The 16,262-nt window shown below is 41.6% G+C and overlaps 1 protein-coding gene across 1 annotated transcript; it reads right to left on the bottom strand.

The window, feature by feature from the left end:
- Positions 1-3,803: 3,803 nt before the first annotated feature.
- LOC109900073 (peripheral myelin protein 22) lies at positions 3,804-15,960 on the bottom strand. Its single transcript, XM_020495797.2, has 5 exons — positions 15,784-15,960; positions 14,749-14,840; positions 14,547-14,640; positions 7,470-7,610; positions 3,804-5,530 (listed from the first exon to the last, which is right to left on the bottom strand). The coding sequence occupies exons 2-5, from the start codon at positions 14,824-14,826 to the stop codon at positions 5,370-5,372; spliced, it is 474 nt and encodes a 157-aa protein (XP_020351386.1). The 5' UTR covers positions 14,827-14,840; positions 15,784-15,960; the 3' UTR covers positions 3,804-5,369.
- Positions 15,961-16,262: the final 302 nt, after the last annotated feature.

Raw genomic sequence — 16,262 nt, 5'->3', positions numbered from 1 at the left:
CTAAACTGGACCCGCAGCTAGAACGAAGCTACGTGTTAAGTTTTTATTATGGTTTAAACATTAGGCACTGAATTTTGGGCCTGCTCTGAAATATGTGATAGTTGACTTCTAAACGAGTTGGAAAAAGTGAGTTTGGTGGGTCTTACTGACTGATGGACGCTGACTTGCTGACTTTTGTACATTTGCAATAAGTTTAAAAGAGTGATGAACCATCACCAAAATGACAGACTGAAAACACAAAAAATAGTTGGCAAATGGCATCACCGTAGTCTCTAGGCTGTGCGGAGTTCAAGAGGATGCCGCTCTTGACCATAGCTCACTGTCTGACCGCAGCGACCGTGCAAAAAAGTAGGCCCAAAATGAAGCCTGGCCTAAATTTCAGGTGCTTTTGTGTGACAGTGGCAAAACCGTTAGGGTTAGAAGGACAATTCAACCACAGGAACGTTCCTAATGCCCTCCCGATCTGTGCAAACCTTGACCATGTGGCATTAACCCTTAACAGTGAAAACAGGGTGTTTTCATGTCACAGTTTACAATGACATCTCTCCCCATAGGAATGCCATATCAAACGGTCTTTGATGACAATCCATTAGGCCACTATGAGGACTACCTGTGTTGATTCTAAGCTTCCTGGAGCAACCGGAAGTGGTTAAAAAAAAGATATAGCCAACCTGCAGTTTGAAGAACACTGCATTCTACCCTATTTAAAATCAGTCAGTTCTTAATGTAAGGACTTACAACTCATGATTCTGTGAATGCCTACCACAAGGGGGACATGTATTCACGTTAAGCTTCCTGTGCTTACCGGAAGTACCTTAAATTGGGGTCATAGGGGCTGTTTCGAAGGGTTAAAAAAGTCACATCTTTCCAAAACGTCATATGTGCAATTAGGCAACCCTCATGAACTGGAAATCAGTCATTTCTCCCAACAGATGTCAAATGATATCTTATTGACTTGACGGCTGACTTTTGTCCATTTACATTAAGTTTAAACAGTGATGTACAGTGAACATCATTCAACTTGACATGCTGAAATCAACACCAATGACCGATGGAGAGGAACCACTATCACTGCACGGCCATCCCGAGTTCAACGGGCCAGTCAATTGGGCATTTCTGCAGTATATTAGAGCATGGTAAATGCCCATTGTAAAAGACATTGCAAATGGACAGCCGTGCACCTGGTGATTGGAACAGTTAACCAGGAGCAATTAAAAAAAAAATGTTTTGAATGCCTTTAGGGGGGTGCAAAGGGTCCACGGCTGGGTAGTGAGCACCCCCCACCCGTGCAAAACCAATATAGGGTGCCCCTGGTCATTTTGAACGTTTATAAAAAATAAAATAAAATAAAATATAGTACTACTTCTCCCGCATCAAACAAATAGACCTAGGTTGATTCAGAGCTTAAGACTGATATATATCATTTGGTCAGTATAAATGCCATTTGGACATGGTTCACTGACTTTTGGGTTCAGAAACAGACTTCCTATGATCATATACGGCAAATGGACATAACATCCTGATTTGGCACTTTCAATACTTATATAATGGCATTTGGCTCCACTCCATTTGGACACTACAGTTTTATATATTTATGTTTGAAGCCTGAAATGTGACAAAAGGTCGCAAAGTTCAAGGGGGCCGAATACTTTCGCAAGGCACTGTATATGTACAATTCACACAAATAAATAAACGGTCCAGAAAGCACTTTAAAAGTTCTCACATTTTTACCTTTGCATCCATGTCTATTAGCAAAATGAATGTTCACGGTAGAGCGCGCTCGCCATCATTGGGATTTTTGCTGTATGACACTTGGCATTTGCCATATTCCAGTTGCCATAAGCTTTGAATGAATTGCCGTCCATTTGAGTGGTATTTGCGATTGTATTTCGCCCAATGGCAATAAGATGCCATCCATTTGTCCATTTCATGGGGGTCTTCCCTTACCTAAATACAGCGCATTCGGAAAGTATTCAGACCCTTTTACCTTTTATGTTACAGCCTTATTCTAAAATGGATTAAGTAAAACTGTATCCTCAATCTACACACACACAATACCCCAAAATGAGAAAGCAAAAACAGGTATTTAGAACTTTTTGCAAATGTATTTAAAATAAAACAGAAATACTGTATTTACATAAGTATTCAGACCCTTTGCTATGAGACTCGAAATTGATCTCAGGTGCATCCTGTTCCCATTGATCATCCTTGAGATGTTTCAACAAATTGATTGGAGTCCACCTGTGATAAATGCCATTGATTGGACATGATTTGGAGAGAGGCACACACCTGTCTATATAAAGTCCCACAGATGACATTCCATGTCAGAGCAAAAACCAAGCCACGAGTTCGAAGAAATTGTCCGTAGAACTCAGACAGGATTGCAATGAATCGCAGATCTGGGGAAGGGTATCTACATTTCTGCAGCATTGAAGGTCCAAGAACACAGTGGCGTCCATCCTCCTTAAATGGAAGAAACTTGAAGCATGGTGGTGGCAACATCATGCTGTGGGGGTGTTTTTTAGCGGCAGAGACAGAGAGTAGTCAGGATCGAGTTAAAGATGAACGAAACAAATGAGAGATCCTTGATGAAAACCTGCTCCAGATTGCCCCGGACCTCAGACTGGGGTGAAGGTTCACCTTCCGACAGGACAACGACCCTAATCACACAGTCAAGACAAGTCTGAATGTCCTTGAGTGGCCCAGCCAGGACCCTGACATGAACATCTCTGGAGAGGCCTGAAAGTAGCTGTGGGATATGTATGTACAGTCATGATGGGAACGACGTCGTCAATGCACTTATTGATGAAGCCGGTGACTGAGGTGGTATACTCCTCAATTCCATTGGATGAATCTCAGAACAAATTCCAGTCTGTGCTAGCAAAAACAGCATAGCATAGCGTCCACACCTGACCAGTTCTGTAATGAGCAAGTCACTGATGGTGATCTAGTTGCAAAATCCTGGTATCTTTTCCAAAATTCCAACCTAGATTTCTGGAAAAAGTGGGAAGACTTCTGGCGTTAGGAGGGAATAATGACTAAGTCCTTCAACTGGGATTTCTACACATTTTTACAACCCTAGTTAGAGGGCTAGATAAACAAAACCAAATATTAGGTTTAAAAAGCAGTTTACAATGACTATTCTATCAATGCAAAATATTAAACTTTTTTGCAACAAAACAAAAAGAACAAGGCTCCAAGGCGAAGAAACATTCTAAATTGTTTAAGATCAGTCATGTCAATCAGTCACATGCTTACTGAGGTGTAGCATACAGTGTTGTCTGAAATTGAATTTTAAGAATGCCCGTCTGTGGTAAGCCTACCATTTGTAAAACACACAAAAAACAAAACAAAGCCCGGACAGGGACATAAAGATGTTGGCTCGTGCTTACTGGGGTGTAACCTAACACGTCGGCCCACAATGGATTATTATTTTATTGTTTTACTAGGCAGGTCAGTTAAGAACAAATTCTTATTTACAATGACAGACTACCCTGGCCCAACGTGCAACGTGTTAACAGTGGGAAATGCAGAAGTATTTTATTTTTCACTATGATCAGCTTGTCAAAAATTGACAAACTTGAAACCACTGCTCATGACAAATGGGGTGAAAACTCCTGGACAAGCGTGACTATCCATTCCATATTGGCCATTTTACTTTTTTTTTTTTTATTTGATTGAGGCTATTTGATGGGAGAAATCTGCATGATGTTAAAAGTCTCATTACATTGTCATACATTTTTTCTCAAACAGAACCGAGCTCCTAGTGCAGGTATTATTATATTATGGCCACAGAGCGAGAGTTCAGAATTTGCATTCTCTTTAATAACACACCAACCAAATACAAGAAGAGATCCCACATTACTCTTTCATGCACTGTACATTTTTACTTCCTCTTTTCAGTAGTTTACCATACTCAAGGCAGACACTGGACCATTTAAACATATCTATTAAGATTGTAAATCGCTACATGCAGTTCAACATTAATCAATGGTCTTGACTATAGCTCTAATGGTGTTAGTGTTATGCTGTGATGAGGAATACACTAAATAAAATAGTGAAATGCATAGAAATCCCCCGTAGGTAGGAGCTTTCAATTTGGTTTGTTTCATTAAGTCTACATACTAAATAGTCATAGACATGTTATTAACATGATAAAACATGTACTTCAGTGTGGCAGAAACTGCAGCTTGTCAAACTTCAAAAGTGAATCGGAACATTTGTATCACAACTGCAGACTGTCCATTTTCTCCCACATGGCAAGGCTAATACTAGAAATCATGTCCTCTATTCTGCCTTGATCAGGTTGGAGTACGCTGCCTCAGAGCTTGCTTGCCCTTCTTTGAATTATCTATATAATGTAATCAGATATAAAAACTTACATCAATTTTGATCTGGCTGCAATGCCCTACTAGTTGTTACAGTACTCTGTCCAAGAGGCAGGTTGGTATCTAGCGTGTTTACTGGTCATACATATGCTATAAATACAAACAGATGAACATGGCTTGGCCTTACAGTGAGAGAGAAGACAACAACCCAGATCTAAGTCAATGCAGTCATTTATCTCTCGTTCTCCATCCTTGAACTCTGTCTAAAACAGAGGAAATCAAATGGAACAATGGCAAGACATTCTAATACTGACATTCCAACCAAAAAACGACTGCTCCACCCTAACTCCAACGCTCATTTTAGCTGAACAATCAGTTGACTGTTTCTAAAGCTTTCATTTAAAACAAATCTAAATCATGTCTCTATAAACCGAAGCAGTTAGGCACATTACATTGAAGTCTACTTCTCACCCTGACATTTATAGTTACTTCATAAGTCAAGTCATTTGACTGTAAAATGAAAATGGCTATCAGTAATAGGAATGGGAAATACATAGCACCATTTGTTGAAAATAAAACAAAATTTAAAAAAGTTAAACATCTAAGCCATTATTTGGATGTTACCACTTAGTTTTTGTAAAGCAAGCTCAGTTACACAATCCTTCTAGCTCTATTTTATACATGCCCTTTGGTGAACACTGTTCAAACTGTTCAACAACACAGCGTCTAATTATTTCATCATTACAAACATTTATCAGCTAAAACAAAGCTTGTCTGAATATCTGACGGAGCGACAACAATACTATGTACACATATGTAAAGTGTTATAAATAGACTTTAAACCATAGATACTATATACAGCTTCAAATTCTGACAGTATTGTTTCATCATGTGTTACCTCCCAGTACGATGAAGACCTGGGTGAAGACGGCTGTGGACTCAGTCAGAAACCAGTCCTCAAGCTTCTGACTCTACTCTCCTGGGGGGGGGGGGGGGGATTGTTAATGCTGAGAGTGGGGTGGAGGTTAGGGAACAGGGGTCTTATTCCCGTTTTCTCAAGATGACATAGATGAGTCCGCTGATCAGGGCCAGAGGGAAGGCCGCCCAGGCCATGATGTAGGCCCAGCCAAAGGCCTCTGAATCATGCACCCACTCAGGACTCATCACCGTATAGATCACTGCTCCACTCATCACAAACAGACCTAGAGGAGAGGAAAATATGAGAAGAGAAGGAGGAGATCAAGAGATGAAGGGGAGGGGGTCAAATTCTTAAGATCAAATTCTTGTGTGTCACGCCATCATCACAATCTGCAATACTTCATGGAAGTTGTTCTAGAATGAACCATGTTGGGTAGCAGTAGAGGAGAGGTGGGGTGAGTAGGGTCCATACTTCCCAAATGGATTCCCCCAGCCAATTGTTTCATCACACTGTCATGGTTCCTATTGAACTACAAACATGCCTCTGTTAGATTCCTCACGTCCTCATCTAAAGCCCTGGCCTGCTTCCAAGTTACAAGAGAACCCAGCAATGCCCATAGTAAACTAGCACGACACGGTCTCTGTGTTGATGTTAAGTTAATTGTTGTTCACCCACTATGTTTCCAGTCTTGAAATTTCCAGTTGTGTGAGTGTCTGTGCACACTGGTATTTCATTTAATTATTATTTCACCTTCATTTAACCAGGTAGGCCAGTTGAGAATAAGTTCTCATTTACAACTGCGACCTGGCCAAGATAAAGCAAAGCAGTGTGACAAAAACAACAGAGTTACACATGGGATAAAGAAACGTAGTCAATAACAATAAAACAAATCTGTATACAGTGTGTGCAAATGAAGTAAGGAGGTAAGGCAATAAATCGGCCAATAGTGGCGAAGAAATTTACAATTTCCACTGGAGTGATGTACAGATGAGGATGTGCAAGTAGATATAGTGGTGGGAAAAAAAAAGAACAGAAAAACAAAAACAAATATGGGGATGAGGTAGGTAGTTCATTCATTCATTGGATGGGCTATTTACAGATGGGCTGTGTACAGCTGCAGCGATCGGTAAGCTGCTCTGATAGCTAATGCTTAAAGTTAGTGAGGGAGATATAAGTCTACAACTTCAGTGATTTTTGGAATTCGTTCCAGTCATTGGCAGCAGAAAACTAGAAGGAAAGGCAGTGTTGGCATTGGGGATGACCAATGAAATATACCTGCTGGAGAGCGTGCCACGAGTGGGTGTTGCTATGGTGACCAGTGAGCTGAGCTAAGGCGAGGCTTTACCTAGCAAAGACTTATAAATGACCTGGAGCTAGTGGGTTTGGCGACGAATATGTAGCGAGGACCAGCCAACGAGAGGAGCATACAGGTTGCAGTGGTGGGTACTATATGGGGCTTTGGTAAACAAAACGGATGGCACTGTGATATCAAACTGGATGTAGTCTGAGTATGGTGTTGGAGGCCATTTTGTAAATGACGTCGCCAAAGTCAAGGATCCGTAGGATAGTCAGTTTTACGAGGGTACGTTTGGCAGCATGAGTGAAGGAGGCTTTGTTGCAAAATTGGAAGCGGATTCTAGATTTAATTTAGGATTGGAGATGCTTAATGTGAGTCTGGAAGGAGAGTTTATAGTCTAGCCAAACACCCAGATATTTGTAGTTGTCCACATACTCAGAAGCGTCCAGAGTAGTGATGCTCGTCAGGCGGGTGCAGGCAGCGATCGGTTGAAAAGCATGCATTTAGTTTTACTAGCATTTAAGAGCAGTTGAAAGCAACGGAAGGAGTGTTGTGTGGCGTTGAAGCTCATTTGGAGGTTTGTTAACACAGTGTCCAAAGAAGGGCATGGTCTGCAGTGCCAACCTGGGAGATTAGAAAGTGCTGCCAATGGTGAACACAATAGACCAGAAGAGGTGGCAGAATACAATACCCTATTCAACTGACAGACAATATCAGTGCACTGACAGACAACGCAGAAGCTGTTTGTTGTAACACTTTCTGTGAAAGTCCACTCCGGTGCGGCGGGTGCATAGTCTGGATGTTTAGTGAACTGCTGGTGTATTGCTTGAATACAACAAGAAGCTTTAGGACCCTTTATACAGTGTAAACTTCTGAATAGGTCTGTTTCAGTTGAGTTTTCCTGAATGACATAATGGGAACTTACTGGCAAGGATCTGGAAGACTCCAGTGAGGAAGAAGCGTCCTCCCTTCTGGAGGGTGAAGAGCTGACAGAAGAACAGGAAGAGAGAGATGAAGCTGAAGATGATGGACAGGATCATCAGGGCCTGCACCGCCTGGATCCACACTGCAGGGAAGAGAGGGGGGAGGAGTGCATGTTCAACACACCACGGCTAAGGGCTGTTCTTAGGCATAACGCAACGCAGAGCTACAGAGGACCACACAGGACACATGGACTAGACATAGCTATGCAGTATATACAGTTGAAGTCAGAAGTTTACATAAGTCTGTTGGAGTCATTGAAACTCATTTTTCAACCATACCACAAATTTCTTGTTAACAAACTATAGTTTATGTAAGTGTATGTAATCTTCCGACTTCAACTGTATGAATTGGCTATACATGGATACATGCATTAGACTCACAACTATACATCAGACTTCACTTTCTATTTACAGCAACATAGAAACCCAATCATGCAGAGTTCGCAACACTAAAGAAACAACTTTAATGAGAATGGAGATCAGTGAAATGACAGGGAAGAAGCCCCGTTTAGTTACCTGGAACACTTAACCCATAAAAGTCTAAGTCAGGGGAGGGGTTCTACTAAGCTGTATGGAATTGTTTTAAAGAGGTCATATCAAGGATCATTTTGCAAGACCCCTTGAAGTATCAATTTTTATGATTTGATTAAAAAAAAAGTGACCTATAAGCCCATACAAACCACTGAATAACATTCACTAAAAATGGAACACGTATTTAACCCCTTATTATTGGCACTATATACACAGTGTCCATATATACACACACTTCCATTAACTTTTTCAACTGGTACCAGGCGACATTCAGATGAATATGGGTATCCTAGAGCAAAACAGAGAGTCTCTCACCTTTGCACAGAGGGGGCATATACGTGTGTAGCCCAAACAGACAGAACTTGGCAGATTCTGACTCGTCTGAAGTCGGTACAGCCAATATGCTTGTTGGGGTTGTAGAGAAAAATGGAGAATACCATCGTGTTCGTAAGTCTCATTTGTAGGCCAAACCGTTTGGCCGCTACAGATTTTTGTTACAAGACTGTTTTTCGGGATGTCTCTTGGTCTGACAACCACAACTCTAGCTCACCTTTCACCAAAGACGCAACATCTGTGGATTGAGAAGTATCAAATGCAAAAAAACAGATCTCTAGCTTAAAATTACAGATTTTACGGGGATTTTTTTGTATTATGCTGATTACATTTCCAAGGGGGTACGAATGTCAACTACAATAATAGTAACTTGGTATCCTGTTCCTGAAAGCATTGTAGGCTACTCAATAATACAAATAGGCCCTTAAGACATTGATGGTCTGGTTACTATACCTACTGCTGTTCTAAGGCCAAGTTACTACAGCCCAGAACGCCCTGTTAACCCATTATAGTAACCTGAAATGACAGCCAGGGACTTTGAGCAGTAGCATTGCGTGGGTAAAAGCCATTTTACAACCGGTGTTGTGATAATTGTGTTGTTTGCTCTATAATCTGTTAGGCCGATATATCACGGAGGCGAAGCTTATGAACTAAGGCAGAGACATTAAGACAGTGGCAGAATAAATTCATCCACACCTTTGTTTCATCACAAAACTAGAGTCCACAAAGCATATTGCATGTAACATGACCTACAGCATTGTCACACAAGTTAAGTATATCCAGAAGGGACCATAATTCTCTATACTGGCCAATGATGATTATAACAGCGATTCTGATCCAATCATTAATGTATCCTACATTTCGGAATACTAAACTATTGATTTAGAACCACGGAGAGTTACCGCAAGACAAAGAAAAATGGTGCGGCCTCCACTAATCCAGCATGATTTCAACATGCTTAGTCCAATACAGTGACAACTAAAATATACCAAAATCAATTTAGTCCAATCAATGTAAGCTAACTATGAGGCTGTCCATGAAACTGATTCATGTGTGCAAAAATGTTGACTCACCCTACTTGTAGAGAAACGCCAATGCCATCCTCTTTCATGTTGCCTAAACGGTCTATGACTGTCATACAGCACACACGGTTTGTTGTCCTAGGCTACCTGGCTAAAATGCTTGCTCGCTAGCCTAACTCCCTTTCATGGGAAACTAGTTAGCTAGTAAAAATTAGATTTCTACACCTGTTGAACTTCCATCCCCTCAATCCAGAGGCACAATGTATACATTAATGATTGGATCAGAATTGCTGTTATAAGAATGATGTAAAACCACAATTCCAAATCCCTATTAGCTAGCTAGTCACCGGAGGACAACACAATTCAAGTTTTTTTTGTCCATGACGTTTGGCTTCTAAAGTGATGCGATTGGTGTGAAGCCAAATCTAGTGGCTTCCCTTGACACTTTTGGTGCCCCAGGACCATTCACAGCTGAGCTCAATGACGAGTTGGCTTCCCTTGCATTCAATGCTACAACGTCTTCTTCAGCAGACAGAATCAGATAGATGGGCTACACAGACAGACAGGAGGGCGCTGTTTCGTTTATCTTGGATGCTTTCTCCGGTGAGATATATAGTCTTTCATAAATATCCTTCAAATCGCAAGAGACAAAATGATTTTGTATGTTGTTTTTTTTTCTTGGTACATGTGTGGAAGCCAGGCTTCCCTTGGCATCCATGAATACATGCCACTGACAGACATATCCTCCCACCACTCTGTGTTAGCGCTCCAACCACAGCACTATCTACGTCTGGAATGCCTGGACTTCCACGCAGCTCTATTGCTTGTCAGAGGGTCATGCATGTAGCCTGCATACACGTTCAGGTTTCCTAAGGCATCTCTCCATCTAGCTCTCCATTTCTCACATCTCTCTCCCTTTCACTTCACGTTTAGTTGTGTCTGCTGCTGTCACTACCCATGCCACAACATGTTTTCTGCTGGAGCTCTACCACAGTATTTACCTCTACAGAGCCAAACAGAAATGTATTATATGGCTACGTAGAAATCTATTCTACATCAAGGAACACATGGAAGTAGCAAAATTAGATTTCAAACATAAAAAATAAATAAAATACACCTTATGGAACAGAGGGGACTGTGAAGCAACACAAAATGTAGGCACAGACGCATACACATGGATTTTGTGATGTAGATATGTGGTAGTAGAGTAGGGGCCTGAGAGCACACACAATGAGTTGTGAAATCTGTTGAATGTATTATTAAAAAAACATTACAAATCTGCCTTAAGTATTTTGGACCCCAGGAACAGTAGTTGCTGCCTTGGCAGGAAATAATGGGGATCCTTAATAAATACAAATCTGCATGCCCCCATTGGATACCAAGGACACTGTACCATAGTCATGTAGGAAGATAAGATTCCAGTATACACCATGCATCCTCCATGTCTCAGGTACTAAACTTACTGTGGCTGCTTGTTTTTAACCAGTATTTAATTCAGCACAAATCCAGTGGTTTTTGAGACCCTGCTCAGGGTGCTTTAGCATCACTAATTGGTTAAGAAACCTCAAAATGAATGATTGTGGCTCAGACATAGTCCAGTCCACAGCAGACACTTTACTCATTTATAACTGTTCGTTCAGTCGACATCCATTTATAGATTGTTTATACATCTCCCATGATGCACCTGAAGCTTTCCAGGAAACTAATACATCTTGTCATGAGAGGTTTGGGGAAACAGGGTTTGATGGATTCAATGACATTATCAAAAGAGTCTGTCACCCCAGAGCCGAGAAATAGCCAACAATACTATCAAACCAATCCACTGAATAGCAATACAACAAACTATTTATATCCATGAAAGCTTTACATAAAACCAAATCAACTCTCATAGTAAGGCAAACGATACGTTAATGTATGACACAATTTATAGGCCTAAACATGATAACATGTTGCATGATACTTTGTTTTACATCAGGGTTCTATAAATATATCCTATACGGTTGATAAACAGACATGTTCTCTTCCTTCCGCTCTTCCTGTCTCGTACCAGAAGGCTGTGACGTTGTGATATGGGGCATTTCCTGGGGTGAGGTGTGGTCCTTGGGCCCACAATATCTACCATAAGAGTCCCTGTTGTGCTTGTGTCTACGGTCATTTCCATTCTACGCTCAATGGTTAGAATACATAACCCATACAACATGTTACACTGTACTCTGTTACAGAATTCATTCAAAATACAGACATTTTTCACAGAAAAATCAAGAGGAAAAGTAAGAATTGTTCTTAGTTTGTTGAGTCCTGACTATCCTGAGGCACAAGGACATACATGCTATGCATGTCATGTTCATGTCACGCTTCAGCTGACAGATTAAAGTGCCAGCCTGTGGCTACAGTAGAGATCAGACCAGCTGGTGTCTGTCCAGTACACGTAATATCTAACATACAGTAAGAAGTTAATGTGGACATTGCTTAACTGTAATTAGTAAAACAAACTAAGGACTGGGTTCCCATTTCATGGGCAAAATCAGGTCAAGTGCAAACAGCATGGGGAAAACATAAACCAATCCCCACATGGAATATAGACTATGCATAACTGCATAACTTAACTCCTAATAGGAAGATTAAAAATAAAGAGGCCATCCAGTGTGCGTGACCATTGGTGTAGCCTCCATCCCACCCTCATGTTTAGCTAACCCAGTCATACCAGTTGTACTGATTGCTCAGCAAAGCATTGCAGTAGCCTTTGAACACTACTGATTGGCTGGGTCGGGCTGGGCCCCGTGCACGTGAGTAGACTCCACCATCTTCCCCTCGACCCCTACCTCCTTCCCCTCGACCCCTACAGAACACGAGAAAGAATCTGCCGTCTGTCTCACTAACAAAACACACTGGAGCCTGAGTCTGACCCGCTCATTTTAGACATCACCAGGCAGCTATCTAGACTGTTGGGCTTGAGACTAGTGTAGTAATGGATCAAAAAGGTAATACATTAAACTATTGAACAAAAGTTTTATAGTATTACATTGCCTCTAGAACCATGTTTTAATGACGTCAGACAGAGGCTCTGCATCTGTCCTCGTGCTCCTGGACCTTAGTGCTGCTGTTGATACCATTGATCACCACATTATTTTGGAGAAATTGGAAACCCAAATTGGTCTACACTGATAAGTTCTGGCCTGGTTTCGATCTTATCTGTCAGAAAGAAATCAGTTTGTCACTGTAGATGTTTTGTCCTCTGACAAATCAACTGTAAATGTCAGTGTTTGCCAAGGCTCCGTTTTAGGACCACTATTGTTTTCACTATATATTTGAACTCTTGGTGAACGGAAAGGCACTGGAGCAATGAACCGCCCTTGCAGTCTTTGCCTGGCCGGTTCCCCTCGCTCCATTGGGATTCTCTGCCTCAAACCCTATTACAGTGGCTGAGTCAGTGGCTTACTGGTGGTCTTCCATGCCATCCCTAGGAAGGGTACTTCACTTGAGTGGGTTGAGTAACTGACGTGATCTTCCTGTCCGGGTTGGCGCTGCCCTAGGGTTCATGCCGTGGCAGAGACCTTTGTGGGGTATACTCGGAATTGTCTCAGGATAGTAAGTTTGTGGTTGGAGATATCCCTCTACTGGTATGGGGCCTGTGCTTTGGCAAAGTGGGTGGGGTTATATCCTGCCTGTTTGGCCCCGTCCTGCGGTATTGTCCGACGGGCCCAGTGTCTCCCGACCCCTCCTGTCTCAGCCTCCAGTATTTATGCTGCAGTAGTTTGTGTGTCGGGAGGGTGGGGGGGGGGGGCTAGGGTCAGTCTGTTATATCTGGAGTATTTCTCCTGTCTTATCTGGTGTCCTGTGTGAATTTAAGTATGCTCTCTCTAATTCTCCCTCTGAGGACCTGAGCCCTAGGAACATGCCTCAGGACTACCTGGCCTGATGACTACTTGCTGTCCCCAGTCCACCTGGTCGTGCTGCTGCTCTAGCTTAAGCTGTTCAGGTCATGGTTCCACAGAACAGTTCACCGGACATGGTACCTTGTCCCAGACCTGCTGTTTTCAACTCTAGATACAGCAAGAGCGGTAGAGATACTCAATGATGGGAGTAAATGTCAGTTTGCTTTTCATAGCCTGAGGTGCTGACCTGTTGCACCCTCAACAACCACTGTGATTATTATCATTTGACCCTGCTGGTCATCTATGAACATCTTGGCCATGTTCTGTTATAATCTCTACCCGGCACAGCAAGAAGAGGACTGGCCACCCCTCATAGCCTGGGTCCTCTCTAGGTTCCGGCATTTCTAGGGAGTTTTCCTTGACACAGCGCTTCTACACCTGCATTGCTTGCTGTGTGGGGTTTTAGACTGGGTTTCTGTACAGCACTGACATCAGAAGAAGAAGGGCTTTATAAATTAATATGATTGATTGATGTTTCTGATAATTGTAAAATATTCTAATCCATATCATAACTTCTAATTTAAGATGCTATTGTTTGTTGTTGCAGTGTTTCCCTCCAACCCCTATTGACTCTGGTCTGAATCTGTCTCAGACAAAAAACACACAGCTGCTAGGTCTCTGTTTTTTTTAATGATCTCGCTGTATACAGGATCTGATACATGGGTGTGACCAGAGCTGTCAGCACACTGTGTTCTGTATGGGGTGGTCCAAGGCCTCCCTGTCTGCTGCACACACACACACACAATGCTGCTCAGATCTAACACTTTAAAATACCCTTAAAAAGACCCATACATGCCTGAATATGGACATCACACCATGACTATTTATACAGAGTTTCACATTCTCACCCCTAGATGGCAGTAGGGTCTCATTGGAGCCTGATTCCCATTAGGGGCATGGTTAACATTAATGTGAGTGCAATTTCAGGGCCTAAGCCAGTTATTGTTACTCACACTTGAAGTCTTCCCACGTTTTACTGTCTAGGATCTTACAGTCAACCAACAGTGCTTAACTTATTCTCAAGACAATACCCCATTTATAGGATCTACAAATAGATATCTACAGTATAACCTTCAATATAAGTTCACTATTGGACAATAAGAGGCATCATCAGCATCATGCAGAATGAGAGATGACTTTCTGAAGAAAAAAAAACCTAGCCACTGCAGCAGATGTACAGTCAGTCTCTCTATTTTACCTCCAGTGTTGGCCGGGTCACAGTGGTATCCTCCATTGGTTGTAGAGCAGTTATTCCAGAGGTCTGAGCTGCTAGTGGTCCCTGTCGTCCAGGCCTAGAGGATAAACACAGAGCTGCTATTAACAAGAGAACACTGCAGCCTGATAGTTTTTTTACTGTTTTGATTCATTTTCAGAAATGATTGATAATGAGCTCTACTTACATTAACAATTGTTGACACAAATAGGAGGACTAGGGCTGCAATGTGCAGGACGACGATTCCCAGTAGTAGGAGCAGCATCTTGTCAGAAGGAGCTAAATGAGAAAAGAATGGAGGCGCAGTCAGTTTCTGAAGGTCTCTCTCCAGTTCTGTGGGACTGGGACATGGGTGTGTCACTGCAGGATCTGTAATGCCCTGCATTCAACACAGAACAGCGCTTTCTCTGAAACTTGATCTGCACAGTGGAATGTCTATTGGAGAGGAATTTAAAAAAGGAGAACGTGTTTATGTCCAACTGATATTCAACTTGTAATACACATGAAGTAAAAAGTTTAGCTGAACATTTTGTTAATGTTTAAAATGTAATAGTCGCTTATGCATGTCCACTAGAAATGAACAAGTGTATAGCTACAATATTTTTAGAGTAGCATGGCATTAATCACACCGTTAGTAAGTTTCCATGCTTTCCTTTATGAGAAAAATACTTTAATAGGCAGGTTGTTGTTTCCTCCATGTAGCATGATAAACAAATCAATCTAGGTTAGAACAGGCCAGCTTTCACACAGCACTGCAGGTCCAGTTGGAACTAAAACATGTTCCACTAAACCAGAGAGAAGTGGACATTATCAACAGCACTGTGTAGGCTACTTCCTAAATTATTTATGCCAGTTGGTGTGTATATGTGGCATGTGTATTCTCAATAGGTGCTCATGAATTATAAATAAACAATTCGACTCCATCTAGCAAAAATATTAAATAATAGACCAGAAAAGGCTACTGTATGTCGACCCGCTGATAGTCGATATGTAAAATTAAGATCCATCCGTCATACATGTTTTTATGGATATTATAGCTACTAGGAAAATAAACCACGTCTTTCCCCTGCCTGCTTGCCTGCGAGAAGATCGCAGTAACTTAAATTTTAATGAGGAAAGGCCGCTTCGTTTTGGAGTTCCGTTCGTGCCATATATTCCATACGCATGTGATTATTTAAACTACCGAAAAAGTTCACCACAGTTGGAAGCAAAGATAACTTACTTAGTGCGACTGCAGAGTGACTATAATTCCACCAAAAAAATGGTTTTCCGAAGAAAAGCGCGCAAAGCAAGTTTCCCCGAATCCAACAACTGTTCCAATTTCTTCCGACTAGATTGATGTGAAGGGCAGCGCTGCAGTTATAAAGTATCTCATTATGGAAGAACAACGCCCATCGGTGCGTCGCTACGTCAGAGTGCCCCTCTGTGATAGGATTTCCGATACATCGTTTGGAAGTCAAGTACATAATTACACAACAGGAAAGCAGTCTGGAAGTTACTCACTCACTGTGCTTGGAAGTTATTTCATGACACATTGTTTGCTTGAATACATGGATACCATGAACACATAACGACCTTTGTCGTCGAGGATAATGTATTAATATCTCTCTGGATGGTATTCCTTAGAATAATTTCCCCTAAATGTTATGGAACTATTATTTAAATGTATATAGTTCACACACATAATTAAATTGATAACTC

Source organism: Oncorhynchus kisutch, linkage group LG11 (assembly GCF_002021735.2).
Source record: "Oncorhynchus kisutch isolate 150728-3 linkage group LG11, Okis_V2, whole genome shotgun sequence".
Taxonomy (NCBI): domain Eukaryota; kingdom Metazoa; phylum Chordata; class Actinopteri; order Salmoniformes; family Salmonidae; genus Oncorhynchus; species Oncorhynchus kisutch.
Note: the sequence above shows the minus strand (reverse complement) of the source record. Positions and strands in the feature narration are given on the sequence as shown.

Excerpts from the sequence above, each read along its gene's own strand:
- LOC109900073 (XM_020495797.2), bottom strand. The coding sequence starts at position 14,826 with ATGCTGCTCCTACTACTGGGAATCGTCGTCCTGCACATTGCAGCCCTA. Across the intron at positions 14,641-14,748 it reads TTGTGTCAACAATTGTTAAT|GCCTGGACGACAGGGACCAC; the intron begins GTAAGTAGAGCT and ends TTTATCCTCTAG. Across the intron at positions 5,531-7,469 it reads AGTCTTCCAGATCCTTGCCA|GTCTGTTTGTGATGAGTGGA; the intron begins GTAAGTTCCCAT and ends CCTCTCCTCTAG.